General features: G+C 35.4%; 1 protein-coding gene across 2 annotated transcripts in view; it reads right to left on the reverse strand.

The window, feature by feature from the left end:
- Positions 1 to 26,414, reverse strand: part of RAB3GAP1 (RAB3 GTPase activating protein catalytic subunit 1) — a 102,323-nt gene that overhangs the window by 56,413 nt on the left and 19,496 nt on the right. Inside the window, exons 4-8 of one of the 2 annotated variants that reach the window (XM_027835611.1) lie at positions 17,439 to 17,571; positions 14,777 to 14,855; positions 11,843 to 11,962; positions 11,403 to 11,568; positions 3,329 to 3,428 (exon numbers count right to left, since the gene is read on the reverse strand). In XM_027835611.1, the coding sequence (XP_027691412.1) occupies positions 3,329 to 3,428; positions 11,403 to 11,568; positions 11,843 to 11,962; positions 14,777 to 14,855; positions 17,439 to 17,571 (598 nt within the window). Of the gene's footprint in view, positions 1 to 3,328; positions 3,429 to 11,402; positions 11,569 to 11,842; positions 11,963 to 14,776; positions 14,856 to 17,438; positions 17,572 to 26,414 lie in introns of those variants that run through there. The other variant, XM_027835612.1, reaches the window with a different exon arrangement.

Consider the following 26,414-nt stretch of genomic DNA (forward strand, 5'->3'; position numbering starts at 1 on the left):
TGAACTGGCTGAAGGAAGAATTTGCATGTGCATGTGTACACACACACACACACACCCCCACCCCCCCCCCCCGGGTGCAGAAATACACTTAACTCAACAGGGAAAGACGAGAAAGGAGAATAGATTAAGGAAGGATTTAGGATTAGGGATTAGTCCTAAGAAAAACAAAATTTAACTTGAGTACATACAGAACTATCTACAGTGGCAAAGAACTGGAATCTGAGGGAGTGGCCATCAATTGGAGAATGGCTAAACAAGTTATGGCATATAACTGTGAAGGAATTATGAAGGGGATAGTTTCAGAAAAATGTGGGGAGACTTGTATGAACCAATTCAAAGTAAAATGAACAGAACCTGAAGAATAATTTATATAACGATTACAATACTATAAAGACAAACAACTTCGACGTCTTAAGAACTCTGATCAATTGTCAATAGTCAATAAACATTTATTAAGTGCCGACCATGTGGCAGGCACCTCTATGCAAAGGACTGGAGATACAAAAAAAAAAAAAAAGAAGAAGAAGAAGAAAAACAATCTATGCTGTCACGGAGCTTATAATCAAATAGGGGAAAATAACACACAATAGGAAACTTAAAAGAATAGGGAAGGGAGTGTGAGGGGGGAGATGGATAAGAGAGTGGGAGCATGATGTGGAAGTACAAATAAGTTCCAAAGCAATTGTAGCTAGTAGGAAATGGGAAGAAGAGTGCTCTAGAGCCCATGGCTCTGCTGTCTAGCCAGAGAATTCAATAAAAGGGGTAGAGGTTATTATTGGAATGGGAGGACCAAAGCTGATTCAAACCTGGAATAATGATCAATGACAATTCCAAAGGATTATTGATGAAACATGCTACCCACCTCTACATACAAAAGTGAAAAACTGAAGAATGTAACATACACACATATATTACACATAGGCAATACAGAAATTTATTTTGCTTAATTACACAATTTTTTAATAGGAGCTTTGTTTTACATTCATTCTCAGTGGGGAAGGGGGAGATAGGAAGAAAGGGTAGATTTCTGCTAATTAAAAAAAATTAATTAAAATAAAATAAAACCAAGAGCCATCATTATATTCGACAGGTATAAACTAGAGGTCTTTTCAACAGGATCGTGGTAAAGCACAGACTCCATTATCATGATTGCTATTTGATATAGTGCTAAAAATGCTAGCTAATATTCTGATACAAGAAAAACAAATAGATAATAAACACAAAGAGGTAATAAATTATCGCTTCTTGTAAATGATATGATGATTTACTTAGAGAACCCTAGAGAGTCAACTAAAAAACTTACTGGAAAAAAAAAACTGACAACTTCAGCAAGCTGTAACATATCAAATCTGTTCACATAAATCATTAGCAATTATGTATATTACTAACATAACTCAGCAGGAGAAACAGAAAGAGAAATTCTAGAGAAATTCCATTTCAAATGACCACCACAGAACGTATAAGATTTGAGAATCTACCTGTCAAGATCCACATAGGAATTATATGAATACAACTATAAAATCCTATTTATACAAATACAGATCTAATTAATTGGAAAAATAGCAATTGTTAATGGGGAGTCTCTGCCAATATAAAAAAAAAATGACAATACTACCTAAATTAATTTACTTGTTCAGTGCCATAACAATTAAATTACCAATGTATTACCTTATAGAGCTGGGGGAAAAAATAATAAAATTAATCTGGAAGAACAAAAAGTCAAGAATCTCAAGAGAAAGCATGAAAAACCTCATCCCTCTTGACTTTTTTATGGATACTACTGTCAATTCTCTCCTTCTGGATACTTTTTCCTTCCACAGTTTTTAAGACATTGCTCTCTTCTGGCTCTCCTCCTGCCTCTCTCTCTCTCTCTTTTTGTGACCACATGAGTTCCTTTAAATATCACTTCTGTGCAAAAATGACTCCTCTAGCCCAAGTCTCTCCCTTGATCTCCAATCCCGCACCACCACATCTCTTAGACATTTCAAACTACTGTAGATATCTTATAGGCATTTAAATTCAACACATTTAAAACAGAATTCATATATTTTTGCCCAAAATTCGCCCCTCTTCTGAATTTCCCTATTTTTATCAAAGACAACACCATCCTTTAGGCACCATGTGGTTCCCATGTCTTATTGTTTTTAATTCTATAACAAACCTCACATCCTTCTCCTTCTCTCTATTCATATATCTACCACCCCAGCTCAGGCCTTAATAACTTTCACTATTACAATAATCTCCTAATTGGGCTTCCTTTCTCACTTCTCTCCCCTCTCAAATCCATCTACCACACAGTTGTCAAAGTGATTTTCCTGAAGCAGTAAGTCTGACCATACCACTCCCCTCAACAATAAATTCCAGTGGTTGCAAACTACCTCTAGGATCAAATATAAACTCCTCTGGTGTTTTAGGCCCTTTCCAACTGAACTATAACATGCCTTTCCAACCTTATTAGATATTACTTTCTTCAACATACTCTACAATCCAGCCAAACTGACCTTATTCCTGTTCCTCACACATGACACTCTTTCTTTAAGTCTCTGCACAAGTCATCCTCAATGGCTGTACTCCCGCTTTACCTCCATCTTTTAGAATCTCTACTTTCATAGGTTAGTTGAAGGATTATGGAACTGTAGGCCACAAAAACTTTCAAAGACTACCTCCTAAAGTCATATGCATGCAATTTTCTTATCACCAATAAGTACATATATATCTACTTTCTTTTTTGAGATAATATTTGAAAAGTCCAAGTACTTATATAAGGACAAATAAAATCTTCGACACATCTGTTCTTAGCCTGTGAGTATGGTTTCTCTCACATCTAATTTTGGAGTACCATTGTAATCATTTACTACATGCTAGTTTATAGTAGGATGGTGATTTCTACATAAAATAAGCTTCCAAAGACAGATTATCAAATATATAGCAAATGTTACCCCCATTTAAAAACAAAAAAGCTTTTTAAGGAAAAAAAGATGAAAGTGATAAAGAATGCAGTGAAAGGGGGCAGCTAGGTGGCACCGTGGATAGAGCTCCGGCTTTGGAGTCAGGAGGTGTGAGTTCAAATTCGGCCGCAGACACTTGACACTTACTAGCTGTGTGACGCTGGGCAAATCACTTAGCCCCAATTGCCTCACCAAAAAGCAAAACAAAACAAAACAAAGAACACAGTGAAATCAGATATATAAATGATTACAAAGATATATAATTTAAAACAAAACACAATTCTCATAAAATTTTGACAGAATGAGTATATTTCCTTTTATATTAACATCTTCACTAAGATAATTGAAACATTATCAAACAAAAAGTTCTATTTTCTTACCTGGTGGTTGTTGAGGCCAAAAGTACTGTAGCCAGTCCTGAAGTACATAAGTAAACCGAATAGCTATGCTAACTGGAGGCAATGGTGTTAAAGGACATCCCTGGAAAATTAATGCAAAAATAGGCATCATGTAAATACTAAGTAACATCATATAAATCATTGTGAAATACATTACTTATCCCCGTGAGGCTGACTTCTTATACCCATATGTAATATTTTACATTTATTCCTATTAAATTTTCATTTTATTACATTTAGTCCAATGTTTTAGCCTGCTGAGATTATTGTGGCTCTATTCCCAAGTATGCTAGTGGGACCTCCATATTCAAATCTGACACAGCTGCCATTTATGTCTTGATTCATGGCACTGAACAAAATCTTTGATAACAGTAAAAGATAAAGCACAGATCAGGGGACATAGGGAGCTTTCCACTAGAAAACTTCTTCCAAAGTGACAAGAAATCAGTAATGACTCCTCTCCGAGCACAGTCACTCAAAAGGTTCAGAATCCATCTAACTGTATGTACTATCATCTAGCTTATATTGCTATCAGTCTGCTATTAATCTAGGGAAACTATTTATAGCAACAGCCTGTTCTGCTAATTTAGTTACTGTTAAAAATGGTAAAACATATTAGTCCAGCATGACCTGTTATTAATGAAATAATGTTGACTGCAGAATCCATTTTCCCTCCACCCTTTTTTGGGGGGGGGGGGGGAAGGGGGTAAACTAGAACATTTCTCTTCTTCAGTCCTGCACTGGAGGACCTATTCTCCACAATCTTTCAAATGTCACTGACAGTAGTAACATAACACTGGGCCCAAAAAATAATAATCCTTTTCCTGGCTAAATTACTCAGTCTAATTTCTCTGATGGTTTTGTTAGTCACCAGGGGGTGACTAATCAAGATCCAATCACTACAGTATTTGAAAGAAAAATGTTATAATATCTGGTAATGATAACAAAATAATCTCCACCAATAGTAAGGGATACCTTTCCCCCACAGGAAATAATTCATTTCATTCATTCATCATAAAATCTGAATTTTCAAACTGGAACAAACAAATAAAAACCCACACATATATCATTTGAAGGTCAAAGGCTGTGTAGTGAGTAGAACTGGACTTCAAGCCAAGAAGACTCAGGTTCAAGTCCTACCTCTAATACCTACTGGTTGTGTAACAACCAGTTACACAATGGCAAGTCATTTAAACTATATTTTAGGTCAGTCTCTAAGATTATAATTTACAAAGGTGCTGATCTGCATTGGAAGAGAGAGTTTCCTCATTTGGGAGTTCTCTCTAGTAATGAAATAAATCATAGGTCCAGTCCTAATTCCTAACCTTTTAGGTTTAAAAGGTCCTCTCCTCAAATTAACATTATGAGGTAAGTAGTTACAGTCCAATTTTTAAAGGTAAGAAAAATTAAGAATCAGAGAGGTTAAAGTAACTTGCCCAAGGTCACAAGACTAGTAAAGGTCATGGCTGGGATGTGAACCCAGATCTTTCTGATTCCAAGTACACTTTATCAAGGTGGCCACTCATACCACATGTCAGCTCCTTATTTAGGATTATAGGCTGCTCTCTTAAATACATAAAATACCCAGAAAAAAGAAAAAAAAGACAAGCAGAGCTAAAAGCTAAAAGCAGTCCCTAAGCATAAAACATATTCCTGTGTTTCAGACATGACCAGAGCCAAGGGAAGATCAGTGGGTCAGGAGAGATTATTACTGCAGTATCACAATAAGAAGTGAACTGCCAAAAGGGGACACAAGTATAAGATTTCTTTTGTACCAAGAGCGGGGCTATCATAACCTTTGTCCACATCAAAAATTTTCAGTTACTGGGTAATTTGGACACACAGTTTTAAAATAGAAGTTAATAAGAAAATAGCAATTACACACATTAATTTTATAGTCAATCTTATTTAACTAGGGGACAGGGAGGATGGAGGGAACTGCAATATGCAGAAAGACCAGAAATTGGACTTGTCTTAAAAATCATATATAAAGAATAGATTTCTATCAAATATAATGGTCTTTCAATGCAGTCTTGTGAGATTTTTAGTAGCAAAGAGCTAATTTATCACTACCTACCTTCATAGTCAATTTGATGCTGAATGAAATAGACTCATTTTAAAATTCAGTATGCTTCACTATATAACGTGAAACCATTATAAAGTTCAAGAACAAGTAGGCTGCTTTTACTTAACTATTTAAATTTTTAAAAAATTCAAATCAAAGCGAGCCTCCTATCTCACCACCCCATGTTGAGACTAAATAACAAAAGTCACCAGCCCAGAAAACAGAACCAAACTGCCTCTTTGTACTTACACGTAGAAGACAAATTCCTAAGAGCTCAAATTCTACCAAGTGTAGTCGTAATTCTATTTTTATAAAATGTATGCATATTAGAGCCTAAAAAGGATAAGACACTAAAGTTCTGTTCTGATAACTCATCAGGAATATTAACAAATAAGAGGAAAGCAATGTTTATTTCTGAATAATTAATAGGAAACTCATGCTTATTTTTGTCTTTTTAAAAAAAAATCATAAATATGGAAAAAGTGAACCAGATTTCCCACCATCTTGACTCTCCCTCACCTAGACAATTAAATTCTCTTTGTCTTTAACTATAAATAGGTGAGATTAGATGAACTCTGCGGTCCTGGGGAAGTACCTCAAATCATCTTGGTGGAGAGAGTCATGTCCACAGGGAATGGGAAGAGTATGTCACTTTAGACATCTCTCCTTCTAGTCTAGAAATCCTTAGAAAATGTTGGATTAAATACTGTTGTTTCTGGCAGACTTGTGCCTAAAATGTAGAGTACACTAATTTTTTTAAAAAATTAATTTATTATTTGTTTTTAGTGTTTTTTTATTTTGAGTTCCGAATTTTCTCCCTCCTTGTACTCCCTCCCCCAACCATTGAGAAGGCAAACAATATATCGATTATACATGTGAAATCATAGAAAATGTATTTCCATATTAACCATGTTACCAAAAAAAAAATAAGCAAGAAAAATGAAGTGAAAAAATTATACTTCAATCTGCATTCAGAATTTATTAGTTCTCTCTGTGGAGGTGAATAGCATTTTTCATCAAGAGTCTTTTGGAACTGCCTTGGATCACTGTATCGATCAGAGTTGCTAAGTCTTTCACAGTTGATCACCTTTATAATATTGCTGTTATTTGTTCTCCTGAGTCTTCTCACTTCACTTTGCATTAGTTCATATAGATCTTGTCATGGTTATTTTTTTCTGAAACCACCCCCTCATCATTCATCATTTCTTATAGCACAATAGTATTCCATTACAATCATATGCCACTTGTTCAGTCATTCCCCAACTGATGGGCATCCTCTCAATTTCCAATTCTTTGCCACTACAAAAAGATCTACTACAAATATTTTTGTACATACAGGTTCTTTTTCTTTTTCTTTGATCTCTTTGAGATTCAAACCTACTAGCGGTATTGCTGGGTCTGAGTATGAGTAGTTTTATAACTCTTGGGGTACAGTTCAAAATTATTCTCCAGAATGGTTGCATCAATTCACAACTCCATCAATAGTGCATTAGTATACCTATTTTTCCATGTCTCCTCCAGTATATGTCATTTTCATTTTCTATGTTAGCCAATCTGATAGTGATTTAGAGAATTTTCCCATATGACTATAGCTTTGATATCTTCTTCTGAAAACTCCCTGTTCATATCCCTGGACTATTTATCAATTGGAGGATGGCTTTTATTTCTATAAATCTGACTCAGTTTCCTATATTTGAAAAATGAGGCCATTATCAGAGAAATTTGCAGTAAAAATTTGCACCCCCCACAATTTCCTGCTTTCTTTCTAATCTTGGTTGCATTGCTAATGTAATCAAAATTATCCATTTTACTTCCTGTGATCCTCTCTATCGCTTGTTTCTTGGTAATCTTTTCCCTCATCCACAGATCTAACAGGTAAAAATTTCCATGTTCTCCTAATTTGCATATATTACCCCTTATGTCTAAATCATGTACCCATTTTGACCTTATCTTGGTATACAGTGTGAGATGTTAATATGTGCCTACTTTCTGCCAAACTGCTTTCCACTTTTCCCCAGCAATTTTTGTCAAATAGTTGAGTTCTTAACTCCCAAGCTTGGATCTTTGGGTTTATCAAACATTGGGCTATTATGGTCATTTACTACCATGCATTGTATACCTAATACATTCCATTGATCCACCACTCTATTTCTTAACTAATACCAGATTGCTTTGATGATAACTACTTTGTAATACAGTTTGAAATCTGGTACTTTTAGGCTGCCTTCTTTCATATTATTTTTATTGATTCCCTCAATATTCTTCACCTTTTGTTCTTCCAAATGAATTAGAATGCACTATTAATATTTTTCTTTGACAGTCCTGTCCAGCTTTAAATTCTATGAGATAAACTGAAATGGTCCTTAATCCAGATGACTATGAAGGTTCCATAGGAAGATAATTACACTCTGAGTCAAAAGGTCTAGGATCAAATCCTGGCTCCACCACCTACTGTGTTACCTTAGGCATGTACTTGTGCTCTCTGGGCCTCAATTTCTTCATTTGCCAAATGAGGTTTAAAATATTTGTTACTATCACCTCACAGCACTATCATAAGGACTAACAAGAGAAAAGATGTACTGTCTGTGAAATTATGACAACAAGAATTGAAGCAAAGTAGAAAAAAATGAATCATAAGAATACCCAGAACGGGGACTTTCATTGGCAAAAGGTCAAAATTTGACTACATTTAGATTAAGTAAAACCTCAATGTCCACTTGCTCTTAAAAGTTGTCCCTAGTTAACCAATGGGCCAGAGCCAAGATGGCGGAGTAAAAGCAGTGACTTGCTTGAGCTCTCCCCCAAACCCCTCCAGATACCTATAAAAAATGGCTCTAAACAAATTCTAAAGCAGCAGAACCCACAAAAAGACAGAGTGAAAGAAATTTACAGCCCAAGACAGCCTGGATGGTTGACTGGAAAGGTATATCACACTGAACAGGGAGAGGAGCACAGTTCAATGTGGGCGCTCAGACAAGCCAGGCCTCGGCGAACCTGGAACAAGGCCTCAGAGGACTGAATCATGGCAGCTGTGCTGGTTTCCAGACTTCTCAACCCACAAACGCCAAAGACAAATTAGAACGTCAGTGGGAAAAGTCTGTTTCTGCAGTGAGAGAGAGAGAGGTGCGAGAGAGAAGTGTGGTCCCAGCCCCAGTCTCCATGTGTGCCCCTGGGGCAGCAGCTGCTTCCAGAGCTTCCGGCCCACAGACTGAGGGGAAATCAAGTGGTTGATCAGAGGGGGATTGCAGGGATCTCTCTGCTGGTACAGGATTCTCTTGCTTTGCCCAGGCTTGGATGTGGGTCACAGTTCTGGGTGGCGGTACTGGTGCGGTGGAGCTTGTAGTGGCAGTGGAGAGGAAATCCTCCTCATAGGTCAAAGACAGAAAAGAGTGCTTGTGGTCACTCACAGACCAGAGCACCGGCCAGGAAATGAGTAAACACCTCACCCTTAATCATAACACCTTGGAAGAACTGAAAATTCACAGGTCCCTAGAAGTATCTCTGAAAACAGCTGCACAAAACCCCCAAAGCTTGGGACAGTAAATTCTCCACACTGGAAGCAGACCCCTACCTTAACAAAGAGTTTATAACTCAAGTAATTGGCTGGGATCATGTGCAAGCAGCACAAAAAAAGTCAAACCATAGAATCTTACATTGGTGACAAAGAAGATCAAAACATACAACCAGAAGAAGACAACAAAGTCAAAGCTCCTACATCCAAAGCCTCCAAGAAAAATATGAATTGGTCCCAGGCCATGGAAGAGCTGAAAAAGGATTTTGAGAAGCAAGTAAGAGAAGTAGAGGAAAAACTGAGAGTGATGCAAGAAAAGTCCAAAAGCTTACTGAAGAAAATACTTCCTTAAAAATTAGAATAGAGCAATTGGAAGCTAGTGACTTTATGAGAAATCAGGACACTGTAAAACAAATCCAAAAGAATGAAAAATTAGAAAACAATGTGAAATATCTCATTGGAAAAACAACTGACCTGGAAAATAAATCTCACAAAAAACAGGAAAGGCTCTTACAGTGGAGGGGAAACAGAGGAAGGTGAGAGGGAACAAGTGAATCTTATTCTCATCAGGTTTGGCTTAAGGAGGGAATAACATACATACTCAATTGGGTATGGAAATCTATCTTACCCTACAGGAAAATAGAGGGGAAATGGGAAAAGAGAGCAAGGGGATGATAGAGGGGAGGGCAGACTGGGGGAGGGGATAATCAGAAGCAAACACTTCTGAAAAAGGACAGGGTCAAAAGAGAGAACAGAATAAATAGGGGGCGGGATTGGATTAAGGGAAATATACTTAGTTTTTCACAACATGACTACTATGGAAGTGTTTTACATGACTACACATATATAACCTGTATCAAGTTGCTTACCTTTTCAATAAGGGTGGGTGGGGAGGGAGGAAGGGAGAAAATATGGAACCCAAAGTTTTTAAAACACATGTTAAAAAAAAATTGTTTTCACATGCAACTGGGAAATAAGAATACAGGAAATGGGGTACAGAAATCTATCCTGCCCTATAGGAAAATAGAAAGGGAAAGGGATAAGAGATGGGGGGGGTGAGATAGAAGGAAGGGCAGATTAGAGGAAGGGATATACAGAAAGCATGCCATCTTGGGGTGGGGGGAGGGATGAGATGGGGAGAAAATTTGGAACTCAAAATCTTGTGTAAGTAAATGTCGAAAACTAACAACAAATAAATAAATAAATAAATTTTTTTTAAAAGAGTGGTCCCTAGTCTGGGAAGAAAAAGGGAATGAATCAGAAAGGTCAACCTGAATATGTCTTTTGACCCTCAACCTCTACTGACAAAAGAACCTCAACGACAATGTGTTTATGGTTGAAAGGGGAGAGAAAGAAGTCAGGTAAGTATTAATTTAATCTTTCAATGTAATTGATTTGCATGTAATTATCCCTGATGGGAATAATGGAGAATAGTAGAGTAGAAACATTTTTAAAAATTGTAATTTCAAATTTTCCCAAAGCATTGACTTGTAAAAAGTAATCAGCACTTGTCATTTCAACAGAAAAGAGAGGTTCTATAAAATAAAATTCCTTCTCAGATGAAATGCCCTTAAATATACATCTATAAGGAATCCAAATTCCACCACGATAAAATACAGGGCTTCACGTTATCTCATAGCAATATTTTATGAAGTTCTAGGCCTAATAACAAAATTACCTAAATGGGATGTATTATAAAAGTAAAACGTCCATTAAGAAACTTTAATATTCCTACAATTCAAATCAATGTAATCAGACATAGCATTCAATAAAATGCTATAAATTAAATAATATGCATCACCAAAATCTAATGCAATGTTCCCTCCAAAGTGGGCTTCCAAAAATCAGTCTTAAACTCCCTATTCCCTGGTATCTCCTAAAAAGCCTACCATCCTATGCCCCCATCTCCTTTTTGCTAGAGTGGCCAGGTGTCACCTTCTTGAACTCTGACCCACTCTTTCAAAGCAGTATGGACCAATCCAGCATATTTTCTTCTTTACAAAGCATAAGAGGTACCTTTATCACACTACCTCTAACCTTGGTCCTTTTGTTTTTAATGGTTTGGGTCAGAAAGAGTAACCTGGAAATGCCTTTGGGCCATCACTCTGTGTTTAAAAAAAGAAAAGAAACTACTTTTTTTTAGTAGAAAATTAATGTGAGTTACAAAAGAGCTAAAAAAAAAAAAAGAAGATCAAAAAGGTCAGTAGCATAGCATAAAACCATCTGGAAATCATTTACGCTGGCTCCTAAAAATATAATTGGTAATTAGCATTTCTCTTCATACTACCATCTTTTTAAAAAGGAGAGTAAAACATTTGTTTTCCTAAATAAAAATGCACATAAGTAATTATGCAAATACATTGCCAAACTTTTTAAAAGCGATTACTTGTAATATCAGCAATTTTTTAAAAAAATATCATCTTTGTAGTAAATGAAATGATCTAATTTTTTCTGGATTCCCAAACACAATCTCTACTTACTATTTTTGATTTGAAGATATCCAACAGCCCTGATAAGTGAGTATACTGATTTGGCACTTTGCGAAGATGAACCATTTCAAAGTCAGTTCGAACTCCTGGACCCTGACATTCTCCTACGTACATTCTTCGCCATTTCTGATGTATTTGCACGAAGAGTGGCACCTGACTAGAGAAAATGTTGAAGTGGTTAGTTAACAGGGTAAAAGATTCTTTAATTATTTACTATTTTAAGTCACTTCTTAGATGTATCCTTTTTTTTTTCTTTTCCACATCAAGTTGGTTTTCTCCTTCAGGTGAATTAAAATTAACCAATCAAGCATTTATTAAGGGCCTATTATGTGCCAGATACCATAGTGATTTTTCTCCTTTCACAAATTATAATGAAAACCTTAAAAAAAAAAAGGCAACTAAATTGAATGTTTTTACAAACTTCTACCTACCAGCCTGTATTCCCCAATGCAATAGAAACAGAACTCAGAAGGAGATTGCACTTGGATTCACTAAGAACAGCATCATTATTTGCAGCTGGGGCAATTACTACAAATTCGCGTAGTCCATACCTAAAAGACACATTTGAAGAAAAATTCCATCAAAAAAAAATTTCAGAATGTAATAGTTTATTGATATCAGCAAGATATATTTAAGAAAAGGTATATACATTTCACTACAAAAAGTAAAAATGGGGATTGATTACACTGGAGATCTGAATTTTTTAACGGCAATTTAACACGTAAAAGATTAAATTTCCTTTGCTTCTTATTCACAAAAACATTCTTATTATTTTCTTATGACTTTGCATTTACAAGTTAGGGAAAAAGGAAACGCTGAGAAACAGTCTGCCCTTGAAGATTCAGAAAGTCCTAAGATATGGCCAGTTATGATCAGAAAGTGTTGAAAAAGGATAAAGGACTTCTCAGGAATTAACATTCCAGAAATAGTGGGAGAAAAAAAGGCTTGTCAGTGTAGGGAGTCTGTTCAAGTCAAGGAAATACATAACACGTTTTAAAATGATTTCCATTCCAAAATGGTCAAAATTTGGTGCTTTAGTAATTTTCTATAAACCTTATTTTATACTTGCTATAAACTTACTTTTTATAAACCTTACTTTACTGTTCAGTCATCTGATAAATTCACTTAGCAAGTATAGTCTACCCTCTAATAAATCTGATAAATGATGATAAATTAATGTAGGGAGTACAGATGCCAGATAACAAGTCCCTTTTCCCAGTACACCCTAGCATGTCAAAAGACATTCACAGGTATGCTACAGACTAGGAGACATAGATGTAAATTGTGTTGGAGAAAAACAGTTAACAGAGAGGTCTGTACAAGCAAGTATTAGACAAATGAACAAAACATTTATTAAACACCCATGTGTAAAACATTCTGTTAGATGTTAGGAATACAAAAGCAAATAGAAAAAGTCTAAGTTCTCAAAAAGTTTACATTTTATTGAAGAATACTATCTGGACACAATCTTGTAAAGTAAATGTTATTATTCCTATTTTAAAGATAAGGAAACTAAGGCTGAGAAAGTTTAAGCACTTGTTTCAGGAAGAATTCAAACTCAGGTCTTTCTGACTCCAAATCCAACATTCTATTCACTAAGCACCTACCTATTTCTTAATTATTTCTTAATTGCCATATCTAATGGCAATTTCTTGATCTCATCCTTTTTGACTTCTTTGGTTGCTTGTGACACTGTCAATAACCTTCATTTCCTGGAAATTCCTCTCTTTGTTTTTGTGACACTGACATTCCCTAGATTTCTTCTCACCTACATGACCAAAGGAGACTTTTCAGTCTCCTTTCCTGGATCTTCATCTAAATCATACCCATTAACCATGGGTAAGACTCTTACCCAGGCTTTTTCCTCTATAATTTCTTGTTTGGTGGTCTTGTTAGCTTTTCTAAATGACTTTTCTGTAACAGCTGAGTTATCACCATCCACCCAGTCACTTAGGCTCAAAACCTTGGTGTCATCGACAATTCCTCAGTTTCACTCACCCCACATATCCAACCTGTTGAAGAAATTCTGCTATTTCTCTCTTCACAATACACATTCTTTCCACTCACAAAACCACTACTACCCCACGACAGGCTCTCATAAGCTGTTGCCAGTGTAACTGCAGTAGCTTTCCAATTTATCTTCCTGATGTTAAGGGCTATTAAAGGGGCCCCTGAATTTGTCTTTTTGAGTTGCTATATTTTCCAGAAACACTGGACCCAGAACACGCAGGAGGCCCTGAATATGTCAAGGACAAAGTGTCTCCCCCACTGCAGCTGACATAATTTGATGTTTGTACCCCCCTGTGTGTTCATGAGAGGCAAGATGAGTGCCAGCCAGTCTATGCCAACCTGGGAAAATGCTTGTGCAGCTGAGGTCCTTTGCAGATAATTGGACCCTCCTATCTTCATAGTGTAGTGATTCCCAAGAGAAAAGAATGTGGCGTTTGCCATTGCCTTCCTCCTCCCATTCAGGAGGGATTTTGTCCTCACATCTGTACTGCAACTTTTCCCTCCTACGCCATGCCTCTTCTTGTTTTCTCCTCCTCCTTTTACTGTACTGTCATAAATATACAAACTTCTGTAAGGACTGTGAACTCTCTGGGTTCCACATGCAAGGTCACTTCTCTTGTAATAAACCTGGTTTTCACATAAGTCTTGTGACATTGTGACTGTCTGTTAACACTGCCGAATAACACCCCTTTTCCCCAATCAATAAACTCCAATGTTTCCCAATTACCTCCAAGTCAGTTTGGCAACGAAAGCCTTTCCTACCTTTCTAGTCTTATATTTACAGTGTATCACTCTTCGATACTGCTATACTGATTTACTTGTTACACATACAATACTTCATCTGTGTTGCAGTGGCTGTTCTCTGTAACTGGAATTCTTTCCCTCTTTACCTCTGCCTCCTAGCTTCCCTGACTTCCTCCAAGATTCACCTCAAACTTCATCTTCTGCAGAAGACTTTTCTGCACCAACCCACCCTTCGGTGCTAGTACCCTCCCCTCTGAGATTACCTTCCATTTAAACTCCATATACTTTATATTTACATAATTATTAGCATATAGTCTCTCTCATTAGAATGTGAATTCCTGGGGAGAAGCGAGTGTGTTTTTGCTTTTTGTTGTATTCTCAGAGCTTGGTATAGTTCCTAGCACATAGTAATCATGAAATAAATGCTTTGTGACTGATTGGCTAACCAATATTTTCACGATGAATCATACTCAAAAAGCTTCTTTCACATTCAGTTCCAAATAAAGAGCATCAAATATTCTGTTAGTTATGTCTGAAATATAATCATAATTATATGCTGCTCTGAATTATATACCTCAAAATACCAAAAAGTCAATAAAATGTACACATACCATCTTACCAGGCAATGAGCTCTAGGAGGAAAGTCATTGTTCATGCACAGCAAATCTTGTATAGACTGTGGAATAGCATCTGTGAAAACATGTAATTTTAAAGAAGTCAGTATCTTTTCATTGCAAAGGAGAAACCTATCAAACATTTAGAGAAAATGCATTATTTATCTAATTTTACCATCTGTTTAAAATTTTATCATTTTAAAATATTTTGAAAGAACCTAAACTCCTTAAGGACAAGGGCCTTCATTTTTTCCTTTATATCCCTAGGGTCTGGCACATAGTAGGTACTTAACTGCTGAACTGACAGATGGAACTAGATTACACAAAAAAGAGGTAAACTATCCCTAAGCTTATGTACTCTAGTTCACTGGTTCTCAAACTTTTTGGTCTCAGGGCTCCTCACACTCTTAAAAATTACTGAGGACCCCGAAGAGTTTTAGTTTACCTGGATTTTATATATATATGTATATATATATATACACACACACACACACACGCACACACACATATACATACATATATATACGTATGTATCATATTAAAAATTAAAAATTATGATTAAAAGATTTATTCAATCATTTAAAATAGCAATAATAAATCCATTGTGTTAATATAAATAACACTGAAAAATCAAAAATTAAACTATAATAGTTTGAACCTACATGAAAAATTGAAAAATAACTATTTTGCAAAACAAAAATAACTTTAAAAGTAGCATTGTTTTATGTATTTTTGCAAATCTATCTGGTTTAGTGGAAGACTTTTGGATTCTTATATCTGCTTCTGCATTCAATCTGTTGTGCTGTTATTTTAGATGAAGAAAATCTAGCTTCATATAAATATGTAGTTGGAAAAGAGAGGAGCATTTTAATTGGCAAATAATGCTTTAGTATTATTACAAAAATAGTTTTGACCTCAAAGACCCCCTGAAAGGGTTTCGGGGCCCCACAGGTGTCCATAGACCACCCTTGAGAACTGTTAGTTTGGCCTACTGCCTTTGTGCCTAAACCTAAGCAAGCAATGGTTCATTGCTCCTTTGTGAATGTTGTTTCTCGGCAAATTAAAAATTCTGCTTTAAAATTCGCTAACACCATGAAGTTTTCCCAAATTATTGTTTTCTGACTCTGGCCACTTAAATACTAACAACCAACTGTCTATCTTTCCACTTCTCTCCATGTATCCCTTTTGTCAAATATTTAATTAGATTTTGCCCTTCATGTTCAAAGATGAAACTGCTGGTCATTAGTACCATATACATGTTGCTAAAAAAAAAAAAAGTACCATCAGTAGTCTTTTCCTTGTTACAAAAAGCAAACAACAAACCCATCTCCTTTTATGAGTAACTATACCATTTATTTTGTAAATCTGCATTCAGTATACACTACCAGAACACTGAAAATCTAGCATTCTGCAAATGAGCAGCAACTCTTCTGAATTAGAGAGATTTGGTTTCTCAAGCTGTTCTCAGAAAGATATTGACCCACAACACTTTACTTGAATCTAGGAGTTATTGATCTGCACGCAACTCCCAGCATTAATTGCTTCTAGAACTGACAACATACAGGGACCTTATCAAGGCTGTAAAGCATATCTATGTAAATACCGTTTTAAAAAAACATACCATGGACTATTCCCTGCCCTTGTCTTTTATACTATAATAATCCTTTCCTGCTGATCTCAAACACATCTGCTATCAAATAATCTTCTTGCACTCTTACTACTCTGGCCTGAAAACACTTTCTTAAAGCTGCATCTTATGCCTGACACACTTCCCTGTAATGTCTTCTATCATTAAAAAGAGCTCTGAACATTATATATCCTTCTATAAAGTATTTCTGCATTGATCACAAGAAAGCAGATAGTTACCTACATTCCTTTGCCTATAGCTCTCAATTGTACTTATCTCTCAAATATAATTTACTTTTCAGTCATGCCTTTTTACAAAATTTTGTTGATCTGGTTTTGATGCGCATTATAAACATACTATATATACAGATATGTGTATATAGGATATATATCTGTACATATACAGTCACACACACACACTCCACTGATATCCATCCTAAGTCATAAATCTGAGAAGCCAGTAACCATCTGTATAATTCTTCCTATACTGTACTTCAACATTTAACAAATGTTTTTGAGGATGATGAAACAAGGAACATGTTAAAATATGGGAGAATGGGGAAGGAGGTAAGAGGAAGGTCACAAGGTTATATAATTCATTTCAACACAAAAATAGGACGAAATACCTAAACCCTATAATTAGTTTTCCCAATTTTGTTGTGACTCAAGATCATTTGAATTTTATCACATCTTTTTTTTTTCCTCAAGAAGGTACTGATAGTTATGAGATCCTCATATGTTTAATAAGCTGTTTATTCAAATTAAAAACAAATATAACTGCCCAGTTTGGAGGACTATCCTCAACAGAAAACCTCTCATTTAAAAAATTAATGATACAGTTTTATTAATGATACAGTGTTATTATGAAAAACATAGATTTCAAACATGGCATAGCTATGAAAAACTTCTAGGAAATGTTTTCATTAAAAATACTTTTAAGTTTATAATGAAATAAGTTATTAAGTTTTTTTCTATAATTAAGAACCAACTTTTAAATGGGAAGAGTTAAAAAAATATAGTAAAATTTATCTACCTTCTAATACTTCTTCTTTTCCTTCTTTATCACTGGATTCTTGCACAAGAAAATGATGAGTGATAGAAAACTTGAAGTCAGCAAAGGAAATTTCATCTGATTTTTCCTCCCATGTGCCACTAGTAAATATACCCTGCATTTAAAAATAAAATTATTCAACCTTTTCCATACTTTTATCATTTCCATTTTGTATATATTAGTCATCAGATTTTTTTCTCCCTCTCCTACCCAAAACTATAAAACATCAAACTACAAGCATGCCTCAATTTGAAGAGGAGAAGAGAGAGGAAAAAAGAAAATTCAAATTTACAAGAATAATAAATTAAAAAGTGACTTTGTTGTCAAAAAAAAACCAAGCTATTCTAAGACTTTTTTCAGCTTCATCAATTTTATCTTTAATTTTTAAAATTATTATTGAAATAACTTGTTTTCACATCAGATTCATTTCTAAATCCACCTTCCCCTCCTAAATCCAGTGAGCCATCCTCATAACAAAGAATTTTTTTTAAAATAGAAAAAATGGTTCAGTAAAATCAATCTATATATGAACAGAGTCTGGCAGTACATGTATTATTCCTTATCAATAGTTCACCTCTGCAGAGAAGGAAGGTGTATTTCTCAAGCATTCTCCAGTCCAAGCTTCTTGGCCATTAGAATTACAGTGTCAGTTTCACGTTAGTTTTGTTATTGTTGGTTTTATTTCCATTCTCACTGTTGTGTGAGATAATGTGTAAGATATCTCATTTATACTAGTTTTCAAGCATATGTATGTCATAAAAAGTGAGTTCAATTTGTAAGTAAAATCTTTCCTATCAAGAAAAGTCCACATCACTTTACAATGCAATGCAGATTAAAAGGTTGTATACAAATAGCAGAACCTCTATGAGAATAATTGCATATATAATCTACCTTATCTACTTTTTTGGCCTTATCAGTTATATATTGCTTTCAGTTCATTCTACACTCCAAAATGGACTACTAGCTTTTTACAAATCTAATTCTGTACTCCTGGTCTCCCTCCTTTAATACAAGCCTTACACCATTCCTAGAACTCATTCCCTCTCCTCATTTCACCTAATAAAATCCTCTTCTTTTCAGGCTCAGTTGAAGTACTACCTTCCATGAAGCCTTCCCTTATTTTCCAAACTGAAAATGATCTCTACCTCCTCAAATTTTCCTGACACTTCAGTGAGTCTTTCCTTTCCCCTAATCACGCTCTATTTTTTTTTTGTGTGTGTGTATATGTCCTATCATAATTTTTGTGTACATAATGTATCCCTACCACACCCCCAACTCTGTTTGATTATAAGCTTCTATTCTGTAAGACAGACACACTTCCATCCTTTCATTGTATTCCTAGAGCCTAGCTGGATGCACTACACATACTAAGCTTAGTAAATGTTTGTTGAATTAAAGAACTGGACACAAAGAAATAATACTAAAATTAGTTTTACTTATATAGATTACATATCATTATGTAAAGTTAAACAGGAAAATAAATATACACTTGTCACAGAAAATTCTCAATGCAGTTCTCCAAATTCTCATTCCTAGATGACACTGCATTACTTTCATTGACCCCACAAAACCACAAATAACTCATCTGTAAAATTTCACAGCAATAAAAAAGACACATCTTAGTGATCTTACTACTAGAACTATAACCTAAGGAAATTATTCTTAAGCAAAAGAAAGATTTGTTGGTATAAAAAATATTTACAGTAGCTTTATTTATAACAGCAAAAATCTGGAATAACTGAAAAATGGCAGAACTGCGATCCATCATCTTGGTCATCCAACCCCTTCTTTGTACTCACAAAGCCAACTTAATTCAGACTTTCATCACCTCTCAACTATATTAAAGTAACAGATTCCTGACTTGTCTCCCTGACTCGTCTCTCATCATTCTAGTCCCTCTTATATCCTGCTGCCAAAGTGATTTTCCTTAAGTATATACATGACCTTGTCAATCTTCTGCTCAAAAAACTATAGAGGCTCCCTATTGCATCTAGGATAAAATTTTGGTGGCTTCACAACCTGGCCTCAACCTATCTTTCCAGCCTCATTATGTTATTCCCCTTCCCATGCTCTTCAATTCAGCCAAAGTGGCATTCTCTTTGTTTCTCCCATGACACTCCATCTACCATCTTCCTGTCTTTGCCCTGGCCAAGCTACATGACTGAAATGTACTACCTCCAGCCCTTTTTCTCACAGAATTCTTCTCTTCCTTCAAGGCACAAGTCAAGCAATATCTTCTACAAGAGCCCCTTCCTCACTCTCCCCGTCAAATACAAGTACCCTCCCTTCCAAACTGCCCTTTATTTAACTCCTTTATATTTATTCTGTATATGCTTATATATGTACTAACCGTCTTCATTAGAAAGTAAGCTCCTTGAATGTAGGGATTCTTTCATTCTATTTGTATTCCCTGTGCCGAACACATAGCAGGTGACTAATAAATACTTCCTTACTGATTGATATCAATATGATGAAATATTACTGAAGTATAAGAAATTAAGAATATGAAGAATACAAATATAAAGAGATACATGAAGTGATGTGAAGAAAGAATCTGACAAGAATATATAAACTGACTAAAAGTAAGTTAATAATAATAGCAATGAAATCTGCAAAACTGGAAAAAAGATCAAGAAAAATGAAAGCATTTTCATGATTTTTTTTTACTAATTGTAAATAATTGTTAATTTATGCTCTTGTAATAATTTAAAAATTATTATTCTTAAACTTAAGGTAAACTAATTCAGAAACAATTTTAAGAGATAGGGTCTGACCACTCATGCTAAAGTGGATAAAAACTGTATATTGCCCATATTGTGATATTCAAATGTACCCACTTAATTAGTCAGATAATAAAATATGCAAGAATGGAGGATGGAAGAGTTTGACCTCAATTGCATTTGGGAAATTATACAGGATTTTCAATGACTCCGAGCTGCGAGATGCTGCCAAGTCTTAACACCAAAATATTCCTGAGGAAGCTACAAGGCTGAAAATCATGTAACATTATGGTCTCTGGAGAATTAAGATTGCAAGTAACACAAATGGAAAATGAAAGTTGTACAGTGGGTGTGAACAGGCAATGTATTAACAGGGACAAAGATAAACTATTTCTCAGGGTTTTTTTCTTCCTCAATTTTTATGCACTGCATATAAAGATACAAAGAAATATAAAGATATAAAGAAATATAAAGATATAAAGAAATATAAAATTCACTCAGAATCAGACCGATACAACATACAAGATACATACAAAATAAGTATCAAATGATTTGCAGGGAGAGACACACTGACAGAAGAGAGAGTCAGGAAGGCCTCTTGAAAGAGGGAGCACTTCATGAGCTTCAAAGTGACTACAAGGGGATGTCAAGGCTGGAGCAAAAGTATAGAGTGTTTCAAATGCCAGAGGACTTCATATTTTATCTTAGAGACAGTAAGAACCCTGAAACCTATTGAGTAAGGGAGTAGTATGGCCAGACCTATGCTTTAGGAATATTGATTTGAGAATCCTTAAGTCAAGGATCTTCTCTTTGAAGATGATATCCAAGGCTAATAGTGCTGTTTTCCTGCAAATACTTCCAGAGCCCTTTGAGGTTTTTGGTTGGTTTTTCTGTTTGTTTGTTTGTTTGTTTACCATTTTCACTGGCTACGCTGAATTATACTTCTCTAGATTCATGTGGTACTCTATGCCCTACCACTACCCAGGCTCCTTGAGGGCAGGGACTATCTCACAGTACTACTCCTTGCACACTGATATCTGTCAAAAATTTTAATTAAAGCAAATGTTTCCATGGACCCCTTGAGTGAATAAGCAGACTGCCAACATGGAGGAAAGAGTTTTCAAGGATAGCCATGAAGAACTATAATCCAACTTAAACCCAATAAACTATGAACAATGAAGAAATAAAGTAATGTTTTCCTGCCTAAATTACTCATTGATTATGGATGGTTTTTAACTGAGAAGGTCTCCCAGCTAAAGAACAAAGTGAAAGGACTTTAGGAATGCCAACTCTTTGATCAAGTTTATTAAAGAAGAAGGAATGTTTTATAACAGAATAGAAGAAATACAAAAAGAAACTCAGAAGCAAAAGGATGCCAAGAAGGCAGAGGAGAATAAATAATATGTTATATATATATATATACACACATATATATGTATATTTGTGCATATGTAAATAATGCTTCTTACTTGAATGAATATGACAGAAAAAAAAGAAAAACCTCTGTACCCCTGCAGCTACCTAATAGATATGAAGCTCTTTGGGGGAAATCCTTAAACTTATTTTTGTTGTTTGAAGAAGAGGAGTTTTAGAATAAGATTCTCTCTGAGATGTAAATAAACCTCCTTAAGTTCTTTCAGCTCCCATAGTTTTAATAACATCTATATGCAGATGACTCCCAGATTATGTGTATGTGTGTGTATGTGTAAATAAAATTTCCAATCTTCTAACCTCTAGTCTTGTATCACCAACTGTCCACTGAACTGGATGTTTCATAGGCATCTCATGCTCAACATGTTCAAAATGGAACTCATCATCCTTCCCTTCAAATCTACCATTCTTCTGAATGTCCCTATTTCTGCTGAAAGCTTTACCTATCCTTCAGTCACTCAGGTTCACTACCTCAAAGGCATCTTGGACTCCTTACTCTCCTTTCTCCCATAAATCCAATCAGTTGCCAAGTCTTGTTATTCCTGCTCCCTTTCCCCCAACAACTCCAATATCTTTCCTCTTCTTTCTACTCAGAAAAGCCATTTAGGTCAGGCCCTTCTTACCTCTTTTATAGAACACTGTTCAGTTGTTCAGTTGTATCCAACTCTTCATGACCCTGTATGGGGTGTTCTTGGCAAAGATACTGGAGTGGTTTGCCATGTCCTTCTCCAGTGGATTACGGCAAACAGAGGTTAAGTGACTTGCCCAGGGTCACACAGCTAGTGAATGTCTGAGGTTGGATTTAAACTCAAATCTTCCCGACCCCAGGCCAAGCACTCTACACATTGAGCCACCTAGCTGCCTCCATGGAACAAGCCTCCTAAGTGGTATCCCTGCTTTGTCTCACTTCCAACCCATCCTCCACATAGCTGCCAAAGTGACCTCCTAACTTGCAGGTCTTACCATGTCACACCATTATTCAACAAATGTTGATTGTTCCCTATAAAACAAAGTAACCTGTTTGGCATTTAACACAGCTTAGCTCTAACTTAGCTTTCCATGCTTATGACATGATTCATTTTTATATACTCTTCAGTTGTCAAACTGGCCTTCTTGCTATTCCTTACATACAACACTCCATCCCCAGCCTCTGCCTTTGCAGATAATGTTATCATAATAACCAGGAAAGCGCTCCTTCCCACCTCTGATTGATAGTATCTTTAGTTTCCTTCAAATCTTAGCTTTAGTGCCACCTCTTACATTCCTTTCCTGATTCTCTCAACTACTATCATCTTGTATTTACATATTTACTTTGTCATACATATACATATATTATATATTTGTCTTTCTCCCCCAAAAAATGTAAGCTCAACGGTTTCTTTCTTCTTCTTTCTTTCCTTTCCTTGCCTTTCTTTTTTGTATCGCTCAGGACCCAGCACAGTTCCTGAAACATAGTAAGCACCTAATAGAAGCCCATATCTGATTCTACAGACAACAGTAACTAAAAGTTACTGAGCAGGAGAATTATGGAGTCAAAATGGGTTTCAGGAATATCACTTAGGTAGTAGTGTGAAGTTCTGCTCCTTAAAGTCAATGAAAACAAGTCTCTTTCACATGACAGATCTTTAAATAAGGATAACTATTATGTTTAAACCTATTAGCCTATAATTAATTATTACATTCTTACTCCTTTCATTATGTTAGTTTTTCTGGCTACCAAATCATGGTTGCTTCGTATTAAGTTTTTGGTTCTATAAAAGCCTCAGTTTCCTTTTTTTTTTTCACATGAACTACTTCCAATTTGCAAAGTTGATTTTTTGAACCTAAGTATAAAACTTTACACTTACCCTATTAACTCTCATCTTATTAAATGTGGCTCAGTTGATTGAGCCTGGCATCTATTCCATCCAGTTTTGAATCATCTGCTAAACCTGTTAAGTATGACACACTTTTATTCAAATAATTGATAAAAATGTTCAACAGCAAAAGGCAAGCACAAGCCTTAAGGCATTCCACTAGAGACTTCTTGCAACTGACATCAGACCATTAATGACTACTCTATGGGACTGGTCATTCAACCAGTTCCAGACGCACCTAACTGAACTATCATCCAGCCTAGATATCTGTTCTTTTTTGTCCATAAGTAAAGCATGACTATTTCAAATGCTTTGTTGAAACTGAGGTAAACTATACCTACAATATTCCCCTGATCTACCAGTCTAGTAACTGTCAAAAAAAGGGAAGTAAGATTAGTCTGCGATGATCTGTTCTTAAAGAAGCCATGCTGGTTTACTGTAATCACTATTTTCCTTTTCTACATGTTCACAAATATCTCTTTATTAAGTGTGGTACAAGATTTGCAGCTTTATTTGCAATCCTCTTTTTTCTGCTTTGCATAAGGAAATGTTTATCTTATTTGGTATTTGTTAACCCAGAATAAAGAAAAAAAGAAAAGAAAAGAAGTGAGGCAGTTATGTGGCACAGTGGATAGAGCACCGGCCCTGGAGTCAGAAGGACCTGAGCTCAAATCCGGCCTCAGACACTTGACATTAGTTGTGTGACCCTAGGCAAGTCACTTAACCCCAACTGCCTCACCAAAAAAAAAGTGTGAAAAAGGAAACCAGTTTTGTGACTAAAAAACATTTTCAAGGATTTAAAACTGGCACAAGGTCCTTTGTGGTTCTTATCCCATATTTAATATATAAAGATGTTCTGGAAAAAAAGTGGCAGCATCCCATACTTCAAGAAACAATAAAGATATATAAGAATTATCAGGTAGGAAATTCCCAAAAATAAGAGATACATCATGTTGACTGGGGACTCCCTGTTGAATATTAAAGGGGGGACCACATATAGACTATTGAAGGTCAATCAAGAAGTGTGTTATCTTCTTACAGCATATACTAAAAACAAGGCAGAGTTTATGAGACTTCACCTCATATATTCATAAATTTCAGTTGCTAACTCATACTACCTGTACCTCCTCAAGTTTAAAGCTGCATTAAAAATTTTGGGACACCCTGTATTTTTTTATTTTATTTTTAATTTGTGGAATAAAACAAGCATTTCCATAACATAGTACAATAAAAAAGATGATCATACATGAAACTATAAATCTACCATGCACAACTTGCTATTCCATTCAAATATACAAAATTATGATGTAAATTTTCTTTTTTTCTCCTTCCCTCATGCCCCGACGCCTACCATGAGACACAGAAAGATGCATATAGTAAAATTATTTTATACATACTTCTATTTATCAGTTCCTGTAGATAGCATATTTCTTCATATGTTCTTTATTTTTAGAATATATTCTGAACCCTGTATTCTTAGAATGTTAGAATAAAAAAGGATTTCGTCCAGTCTAACACACTCATTTTATATCTATTAAAATCCTCATTTCACTGAATACAGAGTATATGAAAGGTAGTATGTCACAGTGGAGAGAGCACTTACATATAACGAGAAGACTTGGCTTTGAAGCCCAGCTCTGGACCCATACCGTGACCATTAGTCAAGTCGCTTTGCTTCTCTAAAGTTTGTTTTTCCTCAACTGTAAAATGGGAAAGATTCTTAGACTTTCTTCTCACAGGGTTGTTGTGAGAAAAAAAAAGGCCTCTGTAAACCTTAAAGCACCATGTAAGTATTAATATTAATATAAACAATGTATTCTCAAAAGGTTCAGAAAGCAATGAAGGGAACTACTATTCTAGACAATTCTGAGCAAGAAAGAATTGATTCACAAATTAGAAATAAAGGGATCTGGAAAACTTGATTGTCATCTTCATATTCATAAAAGTCCAGGAACAAAATATTGAGGATAATTAAACATGCAACCTACAATTTAGGAAAAGTAGTTTTCAAAAAATTTATAGCCATGAAAAAGAGATGGCCATTACTATGGCTAAAGACTTTAAAAGGGAACACAGCTTAAGAAGAGTTGCTTAAGATGAAATTCTGACAATATGATGAATAAAATAAAAAATAATCCCTAGGGAAAAAAACCAACATAGATATACAATGAACTCAAGAACGTATAACCAAGAACAAATTTTTTTAAAAAGTAGCACAAACCTGAAAGAATAGTGTACAAAAAGTCTAAAGCCGAGGCCTGTGAAAAATGTTCAAATTAGCAAAAAGTGCTTTTTAAAAGGCATATCCAATACATAGAGAGCAAGAAGGAAGGGACAAGCTGGTCCAGTGCTCAGGGAAGGTGGTGTAATGTTATAAGAACACAGAACAAAACGTGAATAACCAAATTCCCATTTTATTTCTTAAACCAGAAGAATGTCTTCAAACTAAAGGGCTGAAAGAAACTGTAGTCCAAGACAGGTAAGGAAATGGTAGAGCATCCCCTGGCTGCCCTCTAATCTGTCCTTCACACAGCTGCCAAAATGATCACCTTAGGGCACAGATCCAACCATGTCACTTGACCTCTTAAAAAACTGGATCTAGGATAAAATATAATCTCTTTAGCTATACATTTAAGACCCTTCACAATATACCAACATCTTATTCCAGTCTTATTTCATTTTATTTCACTTTGTTTACCTTACAACTAAAATGAACCTTTCAACCTTATCATGAGGTCTCTACTTTAAGGCATTAGCCCAGGTCCTTTTTAATCATGTCCAGAATGCACTCCTTCTCCTTTTCTGTCATTAAGAATAATTTTTCTTCAAAGTTTAACACAAGTTCCATGTGCTTTGCTAATCTAATTACTGCAGCTGAAAGTACTGTCTCCTTCCTAAAATTTTCACTTTGAGCTTTCTCCTTTACTCCATTACAACTCACGTTAAGTGAC

The sequence above is a fragment of the Vombatus ursinus genome, unplaced genomic scaffold (assembly GCF_900497805.2).
Source record: "Vombatus ursinus unplaced genomic scaffold, bare-nosed wombat genome assembly UNPS02014816.1, whole genome shotgun sequence".
Taxonomy (NCBI): Eukaryota; Metazoa; Chordata; class Mammalia; order Diprotodontia; family Vombatidae; genus Vombatus; species Vombatus ursinus.